Raw genomic sequence first — 25771 nt, forward strand, 5'->3', positions numbered from 1 at the left:
GGTAAGGGTTACCAGGAAAAGCCAATCAGTGGCAGAGTAGGGCGGGACATGCCTTTGCCACTTAAGATATCGATTTTTTTTGGTCTTCAAAAAACTTTATTATTTAAGTACAGATACAAAAACACTGAAAACATAAAATGCATACATTTAAAAAAAGGGGCGCATGACATTTACATTAGGTTGTAAGGCATTGTAAATGTTATTGTAGATGGCTTTCTTATTTGTCAGTCCTTTTAAAGTTTCAAAATATAATTTCATGTCATTTTTATATTAATATTCGGTTTTCTTTCAGACCATTTACATTTATGGATATAACATTTTCCACATAAAATTAAAAGATTGAAAATGAAAACATGCCATTTATCCAAATCACAACACACCACACGCTAGCACAGATAGCTTGCTAGCAAGGATCATAGACAGTAGGCAAGAATAGAAGGCTAGAAGTGCAGACAGGACAGAAGGACAGAAAGGGTGCAGACCATAGACTATGGTGCAGACGACGTCCCCCGGAAGCTGTTGTTCTTCTTCGTGGCAGGAGGAGGCTGTTGCTTAGTGCCACGTTGATGGAGTCCAGTGGGGACGTGGAAATCTGTCTTGAGTTCGTAGCCCGGACCCGGTAGCTTCTTCTTGTTTCCACAGCTGCTAACCCCGAAGCAGAACCGAAAGGGGAACCTGTAACAATTACGGCTGGAGGGGCGTTTGTGTTTGTCACCTATTTTATGTGTGCGTTTGTGTAAGAGGGAGCAAAGAAGGTAAAGGTAAGCCGCTTTAGTGAAGTAATAAGACCTGTGTGTGTGTGTGTGTAACTGTCTTCCCACTGTTATATTTTGCAGACAGCTAGCCGGCTAGATAATATCTGCTTGTAGCTGTAGGACATGCTGTTCCACGTCCTTGTGAAGCACGGAAAAGTAACAACAAACTGCAGCACAGCCAGTTTTCTGCCTTTTTGACTACTCTCATTTCTTCTACTCCCGAGGCGTCTTATTGCCATTGCTGTGTGGCTTTTGATTGGTCCATCAGCTGTTAGCTTGCTGCTAGCTTTATACTGTACTTTTTAGTTTTCCTAATGTTAACCTTTAAAGTTCGCCGACCGGCTCCCTCAGATTTCTTGAGACAGATAGATAATACATTTGTAATGTCTTTGCAGCAAAACGGCTCTACAATGCATAGCACAAGTGTCCGTCAAAGTAGGCCTGTGTCGGTTACTCTTTAACTCCTCTATGTATTACAGCTGCGGGGCTGAATGCACTATATATTGGTGGGAATAAAACTGCATTACTGTCACGTGTAGGTAACCTATCATTACCAAATGCATTGACTAGTCTGCCTCCTATTTTTAAAGGATATGTTCACTTACCCTCAGTTTTCTGTTTATTATAGGTACAGCTAGCTAAAACTAATGCAGTCGATAACAACAGCCCTGCTATAAATCCAGACTGTATGAAGGTTAGGCCTATACTGTTTTTGTTTTAAACAGTTTAGAGAGGGGTTTATTTAACTGTACGGGGATTTTGGAGGATGTTATTTTGCCCACCCCATTTATATCAATGAGTGTAGACTAACAGAAACACCTCTCTGCTTAATGCTATTCAACAGCACCACAAACTGCAGCTGCCAAAATGAGCATAAAAACACCTATTTAAATGAGATTCATAAAGGAGGATTTATTGTATTTTATTAGACTGCATTAGTTTTAGCTACGTGCACCTAATAAATTGGCAACTGAGCATACATGCACATATACATGTACATTGGCAGCATTATAAGACTGTAGTTGTTCTTGCTGTTCATACTTGCTGATCCATTCTACTGCCATTGTTTTTGAGTGGAGGACAAAAGTCAATTATTGTTCTGTGTTGTTGACAAAATGAAGTGGTTATTTATACCAATAAGTCTGTCAATGTCCATACGGGCATGTGAGTGTTGTTATTAAGACAGACTTGAAAAATGTGAACCAATCCTTAAACATATATACATAATGTAAAGAACATTGTATGTTGTGTTATCTCTGGTAATTTCTGCATAAGCTACATGGAGGGAAAGCTAAATAAAACTACTGTAGTAATTTCCAGGTCTGGGTATTGACAATGACTTCCTGAATGGATTTGATTCTTATGCATAAGATCCTAATTCTAATACATTTCCGATTCAATATCAATAAGGTTAGGGACATTTTTTTTGTTACAATCCCAATTTTTGCTTGGATATAAAAGAGAATCTCAAAGAACTTAAGGCTGTGAATTGTACAAGCAAGAAAACAACCCTCAAATATTTTTTTTATAAGTCACCAGGTTAATGTTTACACTAAGAATTGGACCCCAAAAGTTTGTTTAAAGTACTTTTTACCTTTTACGTCCATGGTGAAAAGCCATATGTTAAGAGATCGATTTGGGGATTTTAATTGATTGATATAAGATTACTCAAACAAAGATCACTTTTAATTGAAGAATCAAATATTATTACTGCATGTTTTTTTTTAACGTGCGCTTTTTTCCCTCCCAGGATGAAACTTAAAGAAATCAACCGCACAGCCATCCAGAGCTGGAGCCCTGCACAGCACCACCCCATCTACCTTGCAACAGGTATGAGCACGCAGCGAGCACCGGCACACGCCTGCTACTGCTGTATCTGGTTCTTTAGCAAGACATTAAATAATTAGTCTCAAAGCCATTCTAACAGCCACTTAAACTAATCACACACAGAGAATGAACTGGAACATGACAATATCAAAACGTGGTGCCGTACCATGCAGTATAAATGTCTTTAGTGTATTTGACGTGTGACTTGTGCTCTTGGCTGTAAAGATAGTAAAGATGCAGGAGTCCAGGGCTAAGTGAAATTTTGAACTTAGGTTAAAAATAGAATCCTTTTATTTTTTACTTCTACTTACTAACTTGAAAGAATGAAAGTGATTTATCATATTTGTTACAACTTACTAAAGGTGAGCACAAAACCACCTGAGACATGTTTTGGAGTAATTTTATAAAATGTAATTGGTCATGATGAATATTTTTATATATATATATATATATATATATATATATATATATATATATATATATATATATATATATATATATATATATATATATATATATATATATATATATATATATATACATACATACATACATACATACATACATACATACATACATACTGTACAAGACAGAAGCAACCCTCAAATAATTTTTATAATGAGCAAGGTTAAAGTTTGTTTTACATAAAGAATTGACCCCCAAAAGTTAGTTTAAAGTACTTTTCCATGGTGAAAAGTCATTTTATGGATTTTATTAATCAATATCAGATCACTCAAACAAAGATCGATTTAATTGGAGAATTATTTTAACCCAGCCCTACGAGCGACAAGCCGTATGTATTATGTGACACAACATGCACCAAAGGTTCCCGTGCTTTTTTTTTCTGCAGGAACATCAGCCCAGCAGCTGGATGCCTCCTTCAGCACCAATGCCTCCTTGGAGTTTTTCGAGCTGGACTTGACTGAGCCATCTCTGGACATGAAGTCGTGCGGCAGCCTCTCCTCCTCTCACAGGTACTAAAAGCTGCAGGCTACATTCACGTCGTTCACTTTTTCCCCTTTCGTTGCAGCTGTTCATCACACCCGCGTTGTCGTTCTTTCTCCCTGCAGATACCACAAACTGGTTTGGGGTCCCTATGGGATGGATGGCCAAGGTCACCCATCTGGGGTCCTTATTGCAGGCGGCGAGAACGGCAACGTCATCCTGTACGACTCTGCAAAGATCATGGCTGGAGAGACCGACGTGATCATTGCTGAGAGTGACAAGCACACAGGACCAGTGAGAGCTCTCGACGTCAACCCGTTCCAGGTATGATCCATTTTTTATATATATTGTTTTGAAATGGTCTTTACACCCCAACAGTAATAAATAAGTTATGGGCTGCTGTAATCCTGTGAAAACACCCACCAATCACTGCCTCGCTGTCTTCTCTGAAAGAACCAATAAAATGCCTCCTTGCCCCGCTGCATGTACTCTGCCCCTCTCGTGTACGAGCCTGAGCTCAATGCACGTTGTCGCCGCCACAGTCACTGCAAGTCTGCTGGAGAACGGAGGGGAAAACTCCGAAAAATTTGCCACTGCCGCGGTTACTTGCAGCCGCCCGCCCTGCTAAAAAAGCGAAGAAAAAAGAAAGACTTAAACTAAAAAAAGCGGGAAACGCGTGCACGTGTCTGTGTGTTTGAGGCAGAGCTACTTTCAAATCTTGCCAGCTTTGTAACATTACCAACCCTGCCTTTAAGTCCAGTGTCAGTGAATTTAATAGTGTGTGCATGCATTCAGTTTTAAACCAAATGCAGTGACTCATCTTTTATTTTCTCCTCTCTGCTGCAGACAAACCTGGTTGCATCAGGTGGGAATGAGTCTGAGATCTATATCTGGGACATGAACAACTTTGGCTCTCCAATGACACCAGGACCTAAAACTCAGGTAGTTTCTCTACTCCATTAACTTCATTTTTGTAAATATCAATGATTCATTTAAATATACTTACTGCATCCTTTCTATTGTTACAATTTGAAGTCATCGGTGTGACGTTAATCTTGTCATTTGTCAGATGTCTTCATAATAAGTGATACTATATGTTCAAACATTGAGCAGTTTTTTTTTTTAAATGTAATCTGTATGCATGTAAATAATGTTTGTAACAGTTTGGATGACTCTAATGAATGTGTTTTTTGTCTTAAAGCCTGTGGAAGACATCAGCTGTGTGTCGTGGAACAGACAGGTCCAACACATCCTGGCCTCTGCCAGTCCGAGCGGCCGAGCCTCGGTGTGGGACCTCCGCAAGAATGACCTCATTATTAAAGTTAGCGACCACAGCAACCGAGTACGTAGTTCCTTCTCGCTCAGATGTTGTCTTGGACAAAAACAAAGAATTTTCTCACTTAATGTCTTCTTTTGTGTGCATGTCTTTGTTTGTTTTTTTTAGATGCATTGCTCGGGGCTGGCTTGGAACCCAGAAGTGGCCACTCAGCTGGTCTTGTCATCGGAGGACGATCGGATGCCAGTCATCCAGATGTGGGACTTACGTTTTGCTACGTCTCCTTTCAAGATTCTAGAGAATCACACACGGTAAACACGCCAGTTTAATTTGGTGCCAAAGCAGCATAAAGCTTTACTTGATATCTGATCTGATATCGTTACTGATATTTCATATTTCTGTCCTTGTCAACAAATGATTGAAAAAGACCAAAACCAACAACGAATTGATCTACTAACAAGTATATGTGTATCACAGCCTGATATATCTTCTTCCTCTGTGCTGCAGAGCTCCATTGTTGTTAAAAACATGTTAATCAGCAACACAATTGCACAAGCTGTCATGTTCCTTCATCACCATGATAACACACTCGCTGTAGTTTATTTTGACTCAATCCCACACACACTGTCCTGCTGCCACAAATACTCACTAGAGCACAAAATGTGAATAAATCAGCTGCTGAAAATAGTCCTCGACAAATGCTCTATTTCCTCCTGTTACAGTAACGTTTGCTTCAAACAACAGGGATCAGTTTAAGGAAATTATGTAGCCCTTTTTATATATTTTGAGATGTTTTAAATGGATGTACATCTTCCGTCACTCACAACCAGTGGACTTGGAGATGAGAGCCACAGAAAGACTGGGAAAGTCAGGAAGTATGCAGCGACGGATTAACACATTGTTGGTTTTGGTCTTTTCATGGGATTTGATGACAATAAGAAAAACATAACCTATTGCCAACCCTGTCCCTTAAAAATCAGGTGGCTTTTAAAAAAAAAAAAAAAAAATAACCTCTATATATGTGCACCTGCTCTACCAACTGAGCTAACGCAGCCACCAGGTGGCTTTTTAAGACCTAACTGTACTGTTCTGTATAAACAGGGGCGTCCTGGCCATCGCCTGGAGCTTGGCTGATCCTGAGCTGCTCCTGAGCTGCGGGAAGGACAACAGGATTCTGTGCTGGAATCCAAACACAGCAGAGGTAAAAATGTCCTATATATAAATGTTTTATTAACACAACCAAAGTGGAAAAAAAATAAACACCCACTGTCCACTGATTTAAGTAAAACATCTGCTTGAATCCTCAGGTTCTGTATGAGTTGCCCACCAGCAATCAGTGGTGCTTTGACATCCAGTGGTGTCCCAGGAACCCCGCGGTGCTGTCGGCTGCGAGCTTTGACGGACGCATTAACGTCTACTCCATCATGGGGGGCAGCAACCAGGCGCAGAGCCAGAGACACGCTGACCAGGTGAGATTAACGCTCCGGAGACAAAACAAACACGTGTGTCTGCTGTGAACAGTTGTATAGATAAGAGGTGATCTTGATGTGTAATTTACTGTAATAGCACGGTACTTTTGAGGAGATGACACGCTAAAATATATATAAGAGATTTCTGCAAATGTTGTGGGAAAATAAACTGCTAACGTTCAGCAAGAAGGATAGACAGAGCTGGAAGAAAAGAAAACAACACTCAGATAGGCTACTGATATACCAGAGCAATGGTCGGACCACAGATTCTAACTCGCACAAACCTCCGTCAGATAAAAGATCAATGAGTCAGGCAGACTAGACTAGGAATGTCATTGTGTTCTTTTATTTTGCACCTACTGTTATCAATGACTTTTTCAGATACTATGTGATCGCTTGATGCTGTTGGGCATTTGGCGAGCAAACCACCAGTTCAATTAACACTTCTTCTGGTATTGAGTTATTCAACCTCTGTCAGAATGGCCTTTTTTTTTTTTTTTTTTTTTAGATTATTTTTGGGGCTTTTTCCACCTTTTATTTGACAAGACAGCTAGGTGAGAAAAGGGAGAGAGAGACCGGGAAAGACATGCAGGAAATTTTATTTATTGTATTAGTTTATTTGTCAGGGACAATGTACAAAATACATTAATCTTACGAAAAGATGTTTTGTACCAGAGTTAGCTAATGCTAGTTTCCATCTGCAGTCCCCGGGCAGGTGCACACAATATTAAAACATATTACAAATAATCGTCACTGGTCGGATTCGAACCCTAGACCTCTGCGTTGAGGCATAAACCTCCAAGTATATGTGCGCCTGCTCTACCCACTGAACCAACCCGGCCACAGAATTCCCTTTTTTAGAGCTCCACGTCACCAACTTGGCTGTAAATTAGATTTCTGGCGTCAATTCAATTTTATTTATAGTATCAAATCATAACAGAGTTATCTCGAGACACTTTACAGATAGAGTAGGTCTAGACCACACTCTATAATTTACAAAGCCCCAACAATTACAGTAATTCCCTCAAGAGCAAGCATTAGCAGAGGCTATTGCGACAGTGGCAAGGAAAAACTCCCTTTTAGGAAGAAACCTCGGCAGACCCAGACTCTTGGTAGGCGGTGTCTGACGGGGCCGGTTGGGGGTGTGATGGCGATAATAGTCGCATTAAAGATAGTGGAACAGTGACTTTGAAGGTAGTCGTTGTAGTTCATGTCACAGCAGGACGTTGCGGGATGAAACGTGGCGCTGCAGAGCATGGGTGGGTGTAGCAGACGCAGCAGGACGCGGCCGGGCGTTGAAGGGAATCGCAGAGCATAGCAGTAAACTCCCCAGAGCTAGGTTAGTAACAAGCAGTTCTGGGACAGGATGCATACAAAAGGAAACAAATGAAAACATTGATGAGAGGCTGTACTGGCCTGCCTCCCTCTACTCTCACTATATTATTGATTTATATGATCAATAAATCTGATGACTACGAAGAGAAGCAGGTGGGCCGGGTTAGGCGGACGCTGCAACTCCTCACTTCTTAACTATAAGCTTTATCAAAGAGGAGAGTTTTCAGTTTATTCTTAAATGAGGTGATGATGTCTGCCCCCCTAACCCAGACTGGGAGCTGGTTACACAGGATAGGAGCCTGATAGCTGAAGGCTCTGGCTCCCATTCTACTTTTAGAGACTCTAGCAACCACAAGTAACTCTGCATTCTGGGAGCGCAGTGCTCTAGTGGGACAATAAGGTACTAAGAGCTGTTCTAGATATGATGGTGCTTGACCATTTAGGGCTTTGTAGGTCAGGAGAAGGACTTTAAAGTCAATCCTGAATTTCACAGGAAGCCAATGCAGAGTACCTAAAACAGGAGAAATATGATCTCTTTTCTTAGTTCTTGTGAGAACACGTGCTGCAGCATTCTGGATCAGCTGGAAAGTCTTAAGGGACTTATTTGAGCAACCTGACAGTAGGGAATTACAATAGTCCAGCCTGGAAGTAACGAATGCATGGACTAGTTTTTCAGCATCGTTTTGAGACAGGATATTCCTAATTTTGGCAATGTTACGAAGATGAAAAAAGGCTGTTCTCGATGATTGTTTTAGATGGGCGTTAAAGGATATATCAAAAATAACTCCTAGATTTCTGACAGTAGTGCTGGAGGCCAGGGCAATACCATCCAGAGTAGCTATGTCTGTAGATAATGAAGTTCGGAGGTGTTTAGGGCCCAGCACAATAACTTCAGAAAATTAAAGGTCATCCAGGATTTTATATCTTTAATACATGCTTGAAGTTTAGCTAACTGACTTGTTTCGTCTGGTTTGATTGACAAGTATAATTGGGTGTCGTCCGCATAGCAGTGATAGTTAATTGAGTGTTTCCTAATGATATTACCAAGAGGAAGCATATATGAGGAGAATAAAATTGGTCCAAGCACTGAGCCTTGTGAAACGCCATGTTTAACTTTTGCGTACTTAGAGGATTTATCATTAACATTAACAAATTGAGATCGATCAGAAAAATAAGACTTAAACCAGCTTAGTGCGATTCCTTTAATTCCGACTAAGTGTTCTAATCTCTGTAACAGGATGGTATGGTCAATAGTGTCAAAAGCAGCACTAAGATCTAATAAAACAAGTATGGAGACAAGTCCTTTGTCTGCAGCAGTTAGAACGTCGTTAGTAATTTTCACCAGTGCCGTCTCTGTGCTATGATGCTTTCTAAATCCTGATTGAAAGTATAGTATTCAAATAAGCTGTTGCTATGGAGAAAATCACATAACTGATTAGCAACTACTTTCTCAAGGATCTTGGAGAGAAAGGGAAGGTTAGATATAGGTCTATAGTTTGCTAAGACCTCAGGATCGAGGGTGGGTTTTTTCAGAAGAGGTTTTATCACAGCTACTTTAAATGACTGCGGTACATGACCTGTTAATAGAGACATATTGATCATATCTAGTTTGTGTCTAACGGGACTCTGGGTTTCTGTTACAGATTAGCAACTCGTTTGGGAACATGGATCCTTTTGGGACAGGACAAACTTTGCCCCCGCTGCAGCTGCCCCAGACTCCTGCCCCGCCAGCTACAGTCAACCCCCTGAAGAAGCCACCCAAGTGGATCCGCAGACCTGTAGGAGCCTCGTTTGCTGTGAGTCCCGTTTCTACACTTTTCATGAGATCGAGGGGTTTTGTTGTTTTACCATCTGAAACACTCCTTCGGCTCTCGTTCACTCCTAGTTTGGTGGGAAGCTGGTGTCTTTGGAGAACCCAAAGCCGAACCCGCAGCAGCCTCAGCAGCCCGCTTCACACGTCGTACACGTCAGCCAGGTTGTTACAGAAACGGCCTTTTTGAAGCGCTCCGATCAGCTTCAGGCCACTCTGAGTGCAGGCAGCTTTGTGGATTTCTGCCAGGGGAAGATCGATGCAGCAGAAAATGAGTTTGAAAAAACTCTTTGGTCTTTCCTCAAGGTATGAAATCATCTTTTTCTAGAAAAATCTTGGAAATATATACTGTAGTTTTCAGTAAATAATGCTGTCATTCTTTAAGTTGTTTGGTGACTATTTTGTGTTTTCAGGCTAATTTTGAAAGTGATATCCGAAGCAAGTACCTGGAACTTCTGGGGTACAACAAAGAGGAGCTAGCCTTAAAGGTGAGGTGTATTTTCTAGGCTGCTGTACGACACTATATATTTATTTGCTCAAAATGTTTTCTGCTTAATACATCTTGTGATACATGTGTCGTTTTTGTTGTCAGATTTCAGCAGCACTAGAAGAAAAGCCTGCTGACCCGCCGCAGGTAATTTTCTTCAGAGCAGTTACTCTTACGGTGCATTTTAAAGGAATAGTTCGACATTTTGGGAAGTTCTCTTTAGAAGATAGATAACACTCTCATATTTGTCCGTTAAATATAAATCTAGAGTCGGGAGGCGGTTGGATGATCGTAGCATAAAGAATGGAAACGGCCAAACAGCCAGCTTGGCTTGCAGCACCTCCTAAAGCTCATTGATTAACACATTATCTTATTTGTTTAATCCATACAAAAACTGAAGTGATAATTCCCCGTAAAACATGTTTTAGTATGTGTCTGTGCAGTGTCTTCCTTGGGTTGTGACAAGACTCCAGCAGAGATTTGTGTAAATCTGAGTGTAAAAGCACGAAAGACGGAGATATGTCCCTCTTTGCCTGCCGCCATTCGAGCAACTCGCTCGTATGTATTCTGAATGATTCTAAATTGCAGATTCTAGGCTTACGAGAATACTTTGGAAGTAATTACATATGAATGAGCACATATTTGTGAAATAAACTAAGTTTTTTTTTTTTTGCTAAGAATCAACTCAAAAAATTACACAATGTAGGTTTAAAAGCCATTAGAATAGTATCGATCTTCTCATCTAACTCAGCTACAAAGAGGTGCGTTTCTCAAATTGTTGCACTATTCTTTTTACTTTTAGCAATTATCACCATTTCGTTTAGGTCATGTGGATGAAATATAATATTGTATAATGTAGCTTTTTCAAATTGCTGCTAATTCTGGTGCCCACATACAGTATATCTTTATCAGATCCTGTATGACAAGCCACCACTGTTTATTACAACATACAGTCTTATTATTATTATTATTATTATTATTATTATTATTATTATTATTATGGTGTTATTTGGTCTTTTCAATGAAAATTAAACTTGAAAAACAAATAAAAATCAGCCACTGTTTAATTTAAAAAGTGCCCAACTAGAGTTTCTTAATATAAAAATCCAACCATTTAAAATCTATAACAAGTAGTCCCTGTGTATCTGCCCACTCAGTAGAAATGCTTCCAAATTGCCCATAACCACGCTGAACTACTCTCCATTTGTTCCTGCTTACTGTGCCGTCCACATTCTTTCAACAAAACGGACCAACTACTATTGGCAGTAATTAGTGCCACAGTTGGTGTCTGTAGTCTCCTCTTACATTTGGCAATAACAAAGTGTTGCAAGTTTTCATAAAGATGAAGCTTGTTCCCAGTGCTAAAAATACCACTTCCCTTTTTGAAACTACTCAGAGGAAGCTTTGCACAGACTTTTGATTTTAAAATCGCAGTGAAACCCATTATTCTGGTTCTGTTTTTTTGTTTTGTTTCATAAATCTGCTTCCCAACACAGTGTCAATGTGCACACTGTCATACAAATTGGACTGTTTTCTGTGGATGTCGGTGGTCTTTGTGACAGTGTCCCTCTCAGAGGTGTAAATGTATCGTCTAGTCACACACCTGTTTCCACCACTGAACCCAAACGTGACGCATTTCCTTCAGTGTTAAATCCAAAGACGGAAGTATCTTGGTATTACCTCTGCCAAGGAGGTTATGGTTTGTCTGTCTGTCAGCAGGATTGCAGAAAAAATGCTAACCCGAAACTTGGTGGAAGTGTTTAGCATGGCCCAAGGAAGAACCCTTACATTTTGGAGCAGATCCAAAGCACGTTGCCGATAAATTAAAATTATTTTATTATACTGTATATCTCCACTCACACTTAGTCACCATGCGCCACACTACACACTACCCAAATGTCTCATGATATGTCCGCATTGAATTTCAGCCTCTCCATTTCTTCTTTATTTTGCATTCAAACATTCAATAATTTAACTTTTTTTAATTTTCACTTTATTTAACCCATATCTTCCTTCAATATTCAGGTGGAGGTGCCCGCTCCAGCCAGCCTGCAGCCTTTACCAGACATCAGCCTCGTGCCGCCTTCTGACACACCAGAGGCAGCGTTCGCAGCTGCAGTCGTGGCGCCTGTGGACAATCCCGAGGCAGCTTTTGACATGATTGCTGCCGCAGTCGTGCCGCCCACTGACACTCCCAAAGCAGCCTTTGACATGACATCTGCAGCACTCGTGCCGCCTGCTGACACTCCCGAGGCGGCGTTCGACATGATTGCTGCCGCAGTCGGGCCGCCTGCTGACACTCCCGAGGCGGCGTTCGACATGATTGCTGCAACAAACCTTCAGCCTGCTACAACCACGATGGAAATAGACTCCATTCCTGACCCTGAAGAGCCAGCAGCAGCAGCAGCAGCAGATCCAGAGGATGCTCCTACCACCGAGCCGGAAGAAAATGTGGACCAGGTTCTTCCAGAGGAGGAAGCAGAGGAAGAGGAGATCCCCTTGGAGGAGGAAGAAGAGGAGGAGGAGGAGGAGGAGGAGGTAGACTTTCATCACTGCACAGTTTCACAGATCTTCTAGCCCAAGTTTCATCTGTTAAAGGCTCTGCACACCATAGTAAACACATAGGTGATTTTAATTATTTAAGGTTGATTGGTGTGCGTTTCAGCGTCACTTCAAACTAGATTCTTATATTAGCATGAAAGATTTATAAAAACAGGATTAAGGGCTATTTGACCACTCAATGAACACTGATCAGTCATCGTTTGATGTCATTTGTCGTTTTGTTTTAGTTGTTCGTTCTTTTATGTGAAACTCTTTTGTGCTGCTGTCTTGGCCAGGACTCCCTTGTAAAAGAGATTCTATGGGAAATATTCCCGGTAAAATAAAAATAAATAAAATGTTTCTCTGGTGTCTTAGGAGACGGCAGCACCGGTGGAGGAGGAGCGCAGTCCTCCTGAGACCTCAGCTCCAGCTCCGTCCCCGGCTCAAGCTCCAGCTCACACTCCAGCCCCAGCCCTCACAGATGGAGTCAGTCTCAGCATCAGTCAAGGTAACTCTTTGAATCTTTCATGATTGAAACCTACAGCAGCAGATTTCACAGCATATCCCAGAGAGAGAGAGAGAGAGAGAGAGAGAGAGAGAGAGAGAGAGAGAGAGAGAGAGAGAGAGAGAGAGAGAGAGAGAGAGAGAGAGAGAGAGAGAGAGAGAGAGAGAGAGAGAGAGAGAGAGAGAGAGAGAGAGAGAGAGAGAGAGAGAGAGAGAGAGTTTTAACTATTTGTTTTCATGCAAGATGTAGACGGGCTGATCACACAGGCCCTGCTGACCGGAGACTTTGAGGGAGCTGTGGAGCTCTGTCTCCATGACAACCGGATGGCAGACAGCATCATCCTGGCCATCGCCGGAGGTGTCGAGCTCTTACAGAAAACCCAGAAGAAGTATTTTATGAAAACGCACAGCAAGATAACCAAGGTAATAGGGATACTAATTAATAGTTTTATTTTCCTGACTAAATCTTTAACTGATAGTATTGATCGGTCAAAGTTCTTATTGTCAGTTAGCGGTTAACTGTTTGATCGTTAACATCCTTACAAGGCAACAACAAGGGGATTTCTTTTACAGAGAGCTTGGTAAAGTAAGCGTCATGATAGGTCATGAACTTGTGTTTTGGTCCTGCAGCTGATCAGTGCAGTGGTGATGAAAGACTGGCATGACATCCTGAAGACATGTGACCTGCAGAACTGGAAGGAGGCGCTGGCTGCGGTCATGACCTACGCTCAGCCCGAGGAGTTCTCCGCCCTCTGTGGTTAGTTCAGGATACGTGTGTATTGTTGTTTGACAGACCTTACTAGACCACAGTGTTGTTGACCATGTTTTTTGCTGAGCTCCTTTTATTAAACTTTCTCAGCTGTGAATGTGTGCTGTCTAACTGAACTCGTCTTGCTTGTTAGACCTTCTCGGGGGCAGACTGGAGGCAGCAGAGGATGCCCAACTCCAAGCCCAGGCCTGTCTGTCTTACATCTGTGCTGGAAACGTGGAGAAACTTGTGTCTTGCTGGACCAGAGCACAAGACGGCCACTGTCCACTCTCTCTCCAGGTGTGTCTCTGGGCCCTATTGTAACGATCTAAGTTCACGGTCCACTTTTGCTACTTTAACGGCAGAGAAAGTGTCGATGCGCATGGTTCAAAAGGGTTGTACTTAGTGTCTTAATTAATTCATAGTCAAGCATAGTGTACACGAGCCTAGGCACATTTTACTAATGCTCTGTTAAAATAACAATGAAGTGTTGCGTTATTGACTTTAGACCAGGTTTTTGTTGGTCAATGGCGTGATCCCTTTCTGCTGCCTCAAGATAGCAATACACCCAAGAATGCACCTGAACACACCTCCCTGTAAGACCAGCGCGCAGATGGGCGTCGGCGCATTTGCTATTTAAACAACGCGGGCACTGGACGGGAAATTGACCGCTTACGTCGGGCTTTGCGCTGCGCTGGGTGCAAGATAGGGCTACCTATCGTAAACCTGCAAAAACTGATTTCTTTGGACACTTTGGGGCAGCATCTCTGTCAATCTGATGAATGTCCAATATTCTCTCCCTTTTTAGCTTTTGGTCAGTACCAACCCTTGAGGAAAATATCTGGCTCTTTAGCTGCTAAATGTTGCACTGCGTTCAGCAGCTAGTCTTTAACTGTGTCTGTCTGCTGTTAAAGTGCTGAGCAGATAGTGTAGAGTGGGTTTCTAGGCTTTTAGGCACAGCTTCCTGCTGCAACTGAAAGCAATGTTATTGAGAGCAATTAGGGTGAACTTAAAGGGTAAAGTTGTAGGCCGGACAGATAAACATTGAGCAGAAAGAGACTAAAAACCTTAGTACAGCTGAGGGAAACTGAGTAAATATTGAGGCTAAATTCTTCGTGTGGTTAGAATTATGTTTCCAAATCAATACTAACGTTGCTCCATGTCTGCTAGATGTGTAAATAGAACCCATAAAACTTCATAAAGTGATAATATCTCAATGTTTACGTTTTGTTTTCCGCTGAGGTGGAAACATAGGAACAGAACGAAAAAGTGGCCAGATTTTGTGTTTTCAGCTTTAGTTCTGTTGCTCCCAACTGACCAAAATAAAGCCTGTAAATGCAGCTTGGATCTTTAGTTGTGCTAATGTACTCTGTGTTTCCATCCCTCAGGACCTGGTGGAGAAGGTGGTGGTGCTGCGGCGTGCAGTGGAGCAAACCCAGCGCTCTGGTCCCACTGCTATTGGCATCCTGCTTGCTGAGAAGATGAGCCAGTATGCCAACCTGCTGGCCTCCCAGGGCAGTCTGTCCACCGCCATCACCTACTTGCCTGACAACACCAACCAGGTACCACATCTGGACTGGGCGGCACCAGCTAAATCCATTACCGTATTCACCCGAATAGACAGACAGTTTTTTTTTCCCCCTATGAATATATATAAAAAAGTGAGGTTGTCCTATAGAAGAAGTTTTGATACAAACTTTAAGATGATGGTGACAAACGCAGCAGGGTCGGCCAAGCAGTGAAGAAATGTTGTGTCACAGAATGTAACGTTTGGAGATGACGAGCCCAAAGAGATGGTCAAAGAAAAGCACACTGTGGTTGCCAAACCGGCCGCTTCCGCGAGATTGACCAGAGGGTTTGTGAATATGTGACTGACAAACGAAATGAAGGACTAATTTCAAATAAAAATATTTTCTTTATTAGAACCAGATGTCCATCCATCCATCCATCTTCGTCCGCTTGTGTTCCTCATAAAGTCTTTTACATCCTATTGTCGGGGGTTGTCTAATATACGGGTCAAAACGTTACTAAGTTTGTGTAGAGTTCTTCCTAAATTTCTAGTAAGAAAAATGCCTAGTAAAGCCTTTCATGAAGTGTAAACATTGACTAACATTTTAAGTTCATCCTTTCATCTTTTTACCTTACAGGTTTCCGTACAGCAGCTTCGTGACCGTCTCAGTCGGGCTCTGGGGCAGCAAGCGGCGGCGGCAACTGCTCCTACAGCGCCGGTACAAAACCAAAGAGCTCAGCCGCCTGCCCCGACTCAGCGCACCTCGCAGCACGCCTCGGCCCTGCCCCAGCGTACGTTCACTCCGATCCAGCCCGCCATGGGGCCTCAGCCCACTGCAGCAGCTCCGGTGCCCATGCTGACGCCGGCTGCCTCGGCCCCTGCACAGCCACAGTATTACCAGCCGGTATGTTTCACTTTTTAAGAGTTATTTTATCACGTAACAATGTTCACACAAGTTTTTACTGTTCTTCACTTTGAGATTTTACTCATGAGTCAGTGTGAAACCTGGTGTCTTGGGATTAAAAGCTTTTATCGTTAGACATCAGGATTCACACAGACCGGTCTTTTTCCTGTTCTTCCTCTAAACACTAACCTCTACAGGCCACGTACCAGAGGTGGGGGTTGAAATATTAATGTTGGGCTCAGACTCTTAACGAATCTCTTACGAACCTTTCTTGTCTCCTAACTTCTTATAAGCAAAGAGCAACGGATGCCTTCTCATCTTTAGCCGACTGTCGCTAACTAAAATAACAAATATCCCCGGTGGCAGATTACATCAGTTGCAGATAATTAAGGTCTTATAAAGAAAAGGCTGTCTGTTGTCTGGGTAATGTGCTCTCTGCAGCTGGTGTCTGTTTTCAGGGAAAGATGGGGGTATTTTTTTTTTTTTTTTTAGCAAAAAGATCAGAGCATCACTCTGTAACCCCGCTGTGCGACCGCGAGTGAACTGTTATTTTTTTTTTTTTTTATATAGTTGACCAGGGACCAACAGAGTGGAGACATTTTAATCTGATCAGTTTCATAGTTGTGACTTCCAATATTTAAAGCGAGTAGCTGGTTAAGTAAGTCAGTAAGTAAAATGTATTTATATAGCGCTTTCACAGATAAAATAAATAAATAAAAAAATCACAAAGTGAAGTACAGTTTGCTATGGCTCTTAAAGTGATGGTTCGGAGTAATTTCACCCTAGGGTCCTTTGCACCATGACCTCGAGCCAAACACCCCCCAGAAGCTTTTTTAACCTTGGTCCAACATTGGTCCAGTTAGCGCTATCAGCCGAATGGCTTAGTGCAGCCGCTAATGGAACTAAAGGTGTCTCTCGTAAATTACCCCACTAATGATGCCTAGAGTGGTACCAAACTTCTACACTAGTACAAATAGGTTCTGTACTCATAAAACAAGGGATAAAATAAAGGATTTAAAATTATTTGCAGTTATTCTTTACTGTATTTTAAGTTGATTAAATGCTATCAAACCCCATCCCTATTACATTCTAACTAACTGCCTGCTGAGGAGATTTTTTTTGTAGCTGGGTTGTAATGATTTCATTAATTGGATTACCACTCTAGCCAGGGTTTAAATCACATGCTGATTCCTTAATGTCGTCGTGAATTATGAATAATAATTGGGCTTATTGTCAAACCTTTTTTTTGGGGGTTTGTAATTTGAACCCTGGCTCTGGTCCGATGTGTGTGCGTTGCGGTCGTGTTCTGTGTTTCCTGACCCCCACCCCCCCCCCCCACGTGCTGCAGCCATCATTGGTATGTGCTGTGTGTCTCTGTGTGCTTCAGGTGAGGGCTACCTCCACTGTCACCTCCTGGAGTAACCAAACTCCCACCGCCCTCCCCAATGTCCCTCCTACTCCTCTTCAAGTAGGCAGAGCCTCAGAGCAGCAGGTACCCTGACCGCCCACCCAACCTCCACACACACACACACACAATGTTTACAGATGTTGTTGCACACAGACTGACTTTATGATCGCAATGGAGTGTTTTCATTGATCGAATCAGCGCCTGATGTCGCAAATTCTATTTGGCTGCTGTGGTTTGTCTGTGGTAATGCCGTTCTCCTGCCTTTTACCCATTTTACCCCACTTCCTGTTGATACTTATTCTTTCATTTGTTATTGTGATTTGACAGTACAGACATCACTCTTCACACTCTTAACTACACCACTCCTGACATGCATGCTGTTCCTTGTCAGCAAATCTAATGCTACTGAACTGCAGACATTACATGAATTTTGTTAAATCTTTTAAAACTATTACTATGGAAAAAAAAAAAACGATTAAAACTTTCACGACTGAAGATCAACTTACAGAACATTCAGGAAGTAGCTTCGTTTTTAGCCGTTGCTGACCGACGAACATCGCCACAGGCAGATGATATGAGCTGTCGCTAATTAACGATAATAACTTCATGGTGAGCTGAAGTTAACGGTGACACCACTGTACAACTGAGCAGCCTGTGTGTTTTTGTAGTTTCAACAGAGTAGATGTCTTCTCTAGTTAAACAGTAGCTGGTTACATCACCAGTTAATCTTTCATTCATAATATGTCAATAATTCTAAACGTATGTAATAGGTTTTGAATCAGGACCTTCAGTATTTGGATCAAGTCACTCGTGGAAAATAATGTGTGGCAAATGATTGTCATAATGCAGCTGTTACTTCAGTGTGTCCGATACATATTTGATCAACGTTTAGGTAAACCTAAGTCATCGACATCAGACAACCCTGCCGGCTTCATCGTCAGTTGCAGCGCACAGAGACAGTTACCTGTGGATAGCCCTTTATCTTTTGTTTTGAAAAATGGTTTCCGATTTGTGTCTTTGCAGGTGGAGCCTTCAGGCCCCATGTATGGGATGCAACCGTCCTGCACAGCTGCTCCACCTCCAGCCTCCTCCACTTCTGGGTACATGTACTCCCATCAGTACCAGCGTAAGTGTTTTTATATATTCTGCCCTTTCTTGGATATGGAGAGAAAAGTTTCAGATTAAAGTTTGAGGTTAAATGTCATCGAGCAACCTTGTCTCCTAAAAATATTTATATACAACTGACTTGTTAAGGAAATTCTTATATTGAATGTGTCTGCCGAATGTTCACTGAACAAATCGTTTTCATGGTCACATTCAGACAACTAAAACATAAAATGAGACCCAGGATTCTTTTTCTTCTTCTATATTTAACCAAAAACCGCCGTCTTTCCTTAACCGTAACCAAATGGTTTAGGTTGCTTTCTCACCTGCAAAAAAACAACCTCAGTCCAGTTGTTGAACCTGCACCAGATTTCAACTGACAGATTTCACACCAGCCAAAACAAACCGAACCAAACAGGCAAACGCACCAGAGTTCGTTCCAAACTGAACCAAACCAGTTTGGACATACCTTTAGTAGCCTAGCAACATGGCAACATACACTAGTACTTGCATACAGGGCCCAGAACGGATCAGTCCCAGCTTACAGCCAGGACATGGTTTGTGCAGTATAAGAACATTACTCTTCAACATTCAGATAACAAAAACAATGTAAGTGAGAAAGAGAGTTATTTTGCCTATTACATTCTGCAAGTAAACTCTTATTTTGTCTTGTGTTCTGAATGACACGCGCACTTTCGCTCTTAAACTCACTCAGCCAACATTTAAATATATACATTTTTATATTATTTATTTTAAGGGGAATTCAAAAATTCCAAACAGGAAAAGTATTAAGGTCACTTTCATAGTTCAAGGTGTTTTCACTGTTTGTTAACTGTTTCCCTGTTTTTTAAGTTCAATAATAGCAACATCTTTCCAAAAGTTAATGAGTAATCATGTTAAATATTTACATATATAAATTTCAATATTATCCAAAATCCTTGTGATTATTATTAACTTTTTCCAAATCGAGCAGCCCTATTTAGTAGTGTATAAATGTTATTTCTAGGAGACAGAGTTGCATCAACCCAAACTTTTTTTTTTTTTTTTTTGTCTTCTTTAAAACACTGACAAGCATTTCCTTTTGGAAATGTTTGACTCTGTTATACTCAGAGTTAGTAACTAACAGAATATGAGAATGAATAACTTTTCACTATGTTCATCTCTTTGCCTGTTGAGTCTTTTGTAACCCACAAGCTAAATATAAAGTACCTCAGCATGCACTATAACCTAACTGTTCATTAATACTCAGTCTGTCCTGTTGCATGACACAGTTAGTATAACATGCAACAGTGCTGGTTTATTACTTACAGCATGTGTTGTATTCTGTGTGACTCCCAGCCTACCCCCAGGTCAGCCAGTATCCACCTGGAGCTGGGGGGGCGTCTATCTATCAGCCTCTTCAGTACTCCTCCGCTGCTGCTCCTCCTGCAGAGCCCCCTGGCTTTCTCTCTCAGTACACACAGCCGGCCTCTCCGGTCTATCCCGGACAACCTCCCATCAGCCAGTGCCTGTCCTCCTCTCCTCCCTCCCATCCTCCTTTCTTTCCCACCGCCTCCTCCTCCTTTTCCGCTCCTCCGTCCTCCGGAGCGTCTTTCCAGCATGGCGGGCCAGGATCTCCTGTGTCGTACATGCCTCTTCCTCCACCGAGCGGAGTCTCAGGTACACAGCTGATCCCCGTCTCTTAAAGGAGAGAATAGGTCTGCATGTTTCTGATCATCCTCACAAACTCACTCCGCCTGTCTGTTCTAAAACTAGGCCGTCTTAATACGTCTTTAATATGCTCCCCGACTTGAACGAGCATTTGGATTTATTTATATATATTTTTTTTTTTTTAACTTGTTAAGATACAAGACAGAATTAAGTTCTTTATTATCATGTGTAGCCCTATCCCTCTAAGAGGTCACTGCACTTGACTGAAAATAGTGTGCAGCACATAACCCTCCTTAAAGGTCCCATGGCATGAAAATTTCACTTTAGTTTTTTTAACATTAATATGCGTTCCACCAGCTTGCCTATGGTCCCCCAGTGGCTAGAAATGGCGATAGGTGTAAACCGAGCCCTGGGTATCCTGCTCTGCCTTTGAGAAAATGAAAGCTCAGATGGGCCGATCTGGAATCTTGCTCAAAACCTCATTGTGGGACTGGCTCTAGTGGCTGTAATTCTGCACCAAGGCTGAATTTCGGGAAAGAGACTTCAGATACAGTATTAGGGGACCACTAAGGTCTATATAAAAGAGACTTCAGATACAGTATTAGGGGACCACTAAGGTCTATATAAAAAGAGACTTCAGATACAGTATTAGGGGACCACTAAGGTCTATATAAAAGAGACTTCAGATACAGTATTAGGGGACCACTAAGGCCTATATAAAAGAGACTTCAGATACAGTATTAGGGGACCACTAAGGTCTATATAAAAGAGACTTCAGATACAGTATTAGGGGACCACTAAGGCCTATATAAAAGAGACTTCAGATACAGTATTAGGGGACCACTGAGGTCTATATAAAAGAGACTTCAGATACAGTATTAGGGGACCACTAAGGTGTATATAAAATCATCCAAAGAGCCATGTCATGGGACCTTTTTAAAATGATACCTATTACTTACTTACCTTTTAAACAAAGTCATGCTAACTTTAACCACTACTTCCAGTCTTTATGCTCAGCTAAGCGAACGGCTGTAGCTTCATATTTTTCATACAGACATGAGAGCGGTATCGATCTCAGCAAGAAAGTGAAAAAGTGTATTTCCCAAAATGCAGAACTTTTCCTCTAAATGTTATAAGTTAGTGGCCAAATTGAATAATCTTCTTACTCCGACACATTTCAAAACCTAAAATAGACTCTCTGGTAGTGTGAGAAAGTATGAATGATTAGGATTTGGGTTTTTTTTTCTGCAGGGCCTCAGAATGGCTGGAATGATCCTCCGGCACTGAACAGACCATCAAAGAAGAAGGTACGTCTGCTGACTGAAGCTCTGCATTCTGTCAGTGTGGACAGTATATATAAATAAAATGTGTTTGCCATCACTCAGCCGGCTCCAATGAACTACGCCCCTCCTGCTCCCATCATGGCTCCGCTGGGCGCTGACCCTCAGGCCCAGCCGGTACCCTCTGGGCCCCCTCAGGCCATGGGCCAGGGCCCGCATGGAGCCCAGGTCCCCTACTCAGGCATGCAGCAGCAGCAGCTCTCCCCTCCACCCATGAACCCTGCAATGCCCAAGACCAGCATGGAGGGGGCACCAGGAGCGCCTACTGGAGATGTTATACAGGTACACAGTTTGCCTCTGTCACAGAACAAAAGGATTACAGCCTGTCTCTTTGACTCAGCAACACATTCTTAAGGCGCGGAGCTTTCGCCTTAGCCTCCGTAAGTGGCCCGAGGTTTATACTTGTGCGTTGGTGTCTGCGCCGTTCTAGCGTTCTATCTCGTTAAGAGAATAGCAGGGCCGGTATGTGTGTGGTAGAGCGAGCAAGAGAGTGATGGTGATTTGCTTCGGAGCGAGTAGCGACTCTAGAGGCAAAGTGGGAGAAACAAAGTGTCTCCTCTGTTCTTTCTGACCACAGTGGGGAATCTGTAGCAGGAAAAGTTAACCCTCTCCTTGAGTTCATGTTGTTTATGGAGAAGGAGAACCAGGAAATGAGTGAGGGGAAATGCAACGCTGCCAAGCATCAACGAAGCGGACCAATCACAGTTGTGGTCTGCGTCGCAGTGGCTTATAGTTACATTTTTTGCGAGGTGCACGTCAGGCTACGTCTAGACTTTTAGCTGCACTAGCAGAACTTATCTCCGTCCATATTAACACATCTGACAATGCATATGAAGCAGATTGTTTGACGTTACTCTGCGGTTAAAAATCATGGATGTACAAGTTGAAAATACAGAAAATAGTTTTGGAGAAAGAACAACAATGGTGAAAAAGTAAGATCAGGGATTAATGTGCTTGGACCGACGATGAGTTGGAACTGTTACTAAAAGGTCTGTAAGCCTACCCAATCGATAAGACAGACTGACCTTCGTCGTCGTTTCCAAAGGTCTTCGTTTGTGCCGTCCAGACTACAAAACCACCTGGGAGTTTTCCAACAAGAACAGGGGCAGCAGTGTTTCCAAATGTCTCTGTTATAGGGGCTCAGAAACGCCGGAGTAGTGTGGATGCGAGGCGTAAACATTACAAAAGATATCGTTTTTTAAACCGAAACGTAGCAGTGTAGATGTAGCTTTTAGAGTCATTCACACATTAGGCTCCTTCTGATCTTACTCTGTTTAACCCTTCTAGCCTCTGCAGTCCATCCCTGCTGAGAAGATCATGAAGAAGCCCATCCCCGATGAGCACCTTGTCCTGAAGACCACGTTTGAGGGGCTCATCCAGAAGTGCTTGGCTGTAGCTGCCGACCCTGTGAGTCCATCTGACTGAGATGGCAGTTTAATTTATCTCTACTTATTAATTTATCTGTACTTAATGAATGTAATCGTTCTACAGCAAACCAAGAGAAAGCTTGATGATGCCAACAAACGTCTGGAAGCGCTCTATGACAAACTTAGAGAGCAGACAGTGAGTATCCAGCTTGGCTTTTTGCACAATGACAGAGTACAATAATAAAAAAAAAAAATTTGCTGAAAAAGTATTTTCATAAGTCTAGATTTTTAAAATAGAAATTGACCGCATTCATGGGTTCAAGCAGAAACCCCAAACGCACATCTGTTCCTGAGTGGCACAGACTGATTGGAGAGAACTTTCACCAATGTTCTCACATTTAGATTTTTCTTCGGTTTGAATGAAATTCTCAAGTGGTATTTGGAGTTTGAGTATTTTGCAGACATTAACTAAAACTATATCAAAGCTCTGTTCACCATATCAGTGTCTGTCTGAGAATTCTTTTTAAAGATTATTTTTTGGGCCTTTTTAGACCTTTTATAATATAGGACAGCTGAAGATGTGAAAGGGGAGGGAGAGGGGGCAATGACATGCAGCAAAGGGCCGCAGGTCAGAGTTGAACCTGCGGCCGCTGCGACAAGGGCTGAGCCCTTGTTCATGGGGCGCACGCTCCACCAGGTAAGCTAATCAGGTGCCCCGAACCTTTACTTATTTATCCAAAAAATTACTCAAATCCTAAAAAATGGTCCAAAAAAAAAAGTCTTTGCAGCTCTACAACACTCAACAAGAAAATAAAGACACGTGTGGCCGGGTTAGCTCAGTTGGTAGAGCAGGCGCACATATATAGAGGTTTATTCCTCGACGCAGCGGCCGCGGGTTCGACCCCGACCTTTGGCCCTTTGCTGCATGTCATTCCCCTTTTCTCTCCCGTTTCATGTCTGTCCTGTGAAATTAAAGGCCTAAAATGCCCAAAAAATACTCTTTTAAAAAAGGAAAAGAAAATAAAGACATGTAATGTTGTTGCATGAGGCCCAAAGCCTTGAGACAGATCAGGATGGATTGGTAGTACATCCTGCTAAATAACGGTAGTTGAAAAGGTTTACAAAGGATGTCTAAGCTCTGATTTTTAACCAACGCTTTCTTCTCTCCAGCTCTCTCCCGCCATCGTAGGAGGACTTCACAACATGGCGAGGAGTATAGAGGCGCGGTCCTACGCCGAGGGCCTCAACATCCACACCCACATAGTCAGTAACAGCAACTTCAGCGAGACGTCAGCGTTCATGCCCGTGCTCAAGGTGGTGCTGACACAGGCCAACAGACTCGGGGTGTGATCGGGCAGAGAGTCCTCGGAGTCTTTGACCGGTGGACGAGGCAGAGTGAGTGGTCAGTGGTCAAGCTCGTTTCACAGGGAGCAGTGCAAATGACGAAGAATTCTGAGATGTATGAAAATCCTGTTAAAGTCGTCTTTGTGCCATTCATGTTTTCTGACGCAACCCAAACACAAGCCATGCTATCAGTCGCACTCAGTGGTGAAAGTAACGTCTGAGCCCTGTGCAAACGAACCGCACACAAAGAATAAAGGGCTAGAGACTATTTTTATTTAAATACCACCTTAGGTTACATGTACACTTCCACATTTGGTTTAAAAATGATTATCTTTTGCTTTGTTCACGCCTTGCGTACTACTACGTAACTACTCCGATGTTTCAGAGCCCCTAAAACGGACACATTTGAAAACACTGCTCGTTTTGGTTTTGGTTTGAAAACTGCGTGGCTGCGTTGTAGTCTGGACGGCACTAACGGAGACCAATGAACGTCAGTCAGTCTTATTCGTAACCTTTCAGCAACGGTTCCACCTCGTCGTCGACTGCTCTTACTTTTCACCATTGTTGTTCTTTCTCCGAAGTATCATCTGTATTTTCAAATTATACATCAATGATTTGAACCGCAGAGTAACAGACAATCTTTCTGTTCACACCGGCATGCACATGCCCAGAGTGTGTGAATGGTCATGTGATATGTGTTGTCAGACGTGTAAATATGGACGGAGAGGAGTTCTTTTAGTCTTAGAACGCTGCTTAAAAATGAAAACAGTAGTGTAGATGTAGCCTTAATCTGCCAACTTGCTAACCAGTTACACAAAACATTTGTGTAAATGTTAATTAAAAGTTGCAATAAATATGCAGTAATTTGTGTTGAAGCAAATTAAATCTCCTAAATGGCAAGCAAAATATAAGGAAGCTTTAGCATATAGAATAAGGACATAATTAAGGCATTTATTGACCGACAAAAGTAGGAAAAGCAACGGGAAATTCAGGAATTTTAAGGGCATTACTTTCTATTTGTGTTGAGATAATCAAAATAAATGTAGTATGGTTAAAGTTAAATCTTTTGGCTCACAACTGCACAAACAACAATTATTTAAGGAATATTAGCTTGTTCATCTTTATAGTCTTTTGATATTTGTGCGCTAAATTAATGCTCAGATGTCTTTTTTTATAATCCATAAAAAGTACAAAATCATGCTTTTTTTTTTTTTTTTTTTTTTTTTTTTACATATAAATGCATAATTGCCTGAACGCTGTTTTCCAACAGACCTGCAAATGAAGCATTTCATAGAAAGATTTATTTTTTTAAACGGGCATTAGATTGACTGACTTAAAACTGTAGGGCCCTATCTCGCACCCAGCTTAGCACAAAGCTCATCGCAAGTGTCTTTGCTAGTTTAAGACTGACGCAGTTGTCAGTTTCCCGTCCAGCGCTTACATCGTT

At 42.0% G+C, this 25771-nt stretch overlaps 1 protein-coding gene across 3 annotated transcripts; it reads left to right on the forward strand.

Moving 5' to 3' along the window:
* The first annotated feature begins 433 nt into the window (after positions 1-433).
* On the forward strand, positions 434-25771 carry sec31a (SEC31 homolog A, COPII coat complex component). Of its 3 annotated transcripts, XM_028602145.1 has the most exons (28): positions 434-761; positions 2506-2585; positions 3433-3556; positions 3653-3851; positions 4374-4469; positions 4729-4869; positions 4972-5114; positions 5905-6004; positions 6111-6272; positions 9251-9403; positions 9493-9723; positions 9831-9905; positions 10010-10051; positions 11930-12442; positions 12821-12953; positions 13194-13372; positions 13580-13706; positions 13852-13997; positions 15086-15259; positions 15845-16111; positions 17499-17603; positions 18543-18645; positions 19962-20282; positions 21525-21580; positions 21659-21895; positions 22901-23020; positions 23105-23176; positions 24151-25771. In XM_028602145.1, exons 2-28 carry the CDS (start codon positions 2507-2509, stop codon positions 24328-24330), a joined length of 4278 nt encoding a protein of 1425 aa, XP_028457946.1. In that variant the 5' UTR covers positions 434-761; position 2506; the 3' UTR covers positions 24331-25771. The 3 variants fall into 3 exon arrangements, with proteins under 3 accessions (XP_028457946.1, XP_028457948.1, XP_028457947.1); XM_028602147.1 differs by lacking the exon at positions 19962-20282 and having other exon boundaries at positions 24151-24330; XM_028602146.1 differs by lacking the exon at positions 17499-17603 and having other exon boundaries at positions 24151-24330.

Source organism: Perca flavescens, chromosome 16 (assembly GCF_004354835.1).
Source record: "Perca flavescens isolate YP-PL-M2 chromosome 16, PFLA_1.0, whole genome shotgun sequence".
NCBI classification, from domain to species: domain Eukaryota; kingdom Metazoa; phylum Chordata; class Actinopteri; order Perciformes; family Percidae; genus Perca; species Perca flavescens.

Excerpts from the sequence above, each read along its gene's own strand:
- sec31a (XM_028602145.1), top strand. The coding sequence starts at position 2,507 with ATGAAACTTAAAGAAATCAACCGCACAGCCATCCAGAGCTGGAGCCCT. Across the intron at positions 6,273-9,250 it reads GCCAGAGACACGCTGACCAG|ATTAGCAACTCGTTTGGGAA; the intron begins GTGAGATTAACG and ends TTTCTGTTACAG. Across the intron at positions 10,052-11,929 it reads AGCCTGCTGACCCGCCGCAG|GTGGAGGTGCCCGCTCCAGC; the intron begins GTAATTTTCTTC and ends TTCAATATTCAG.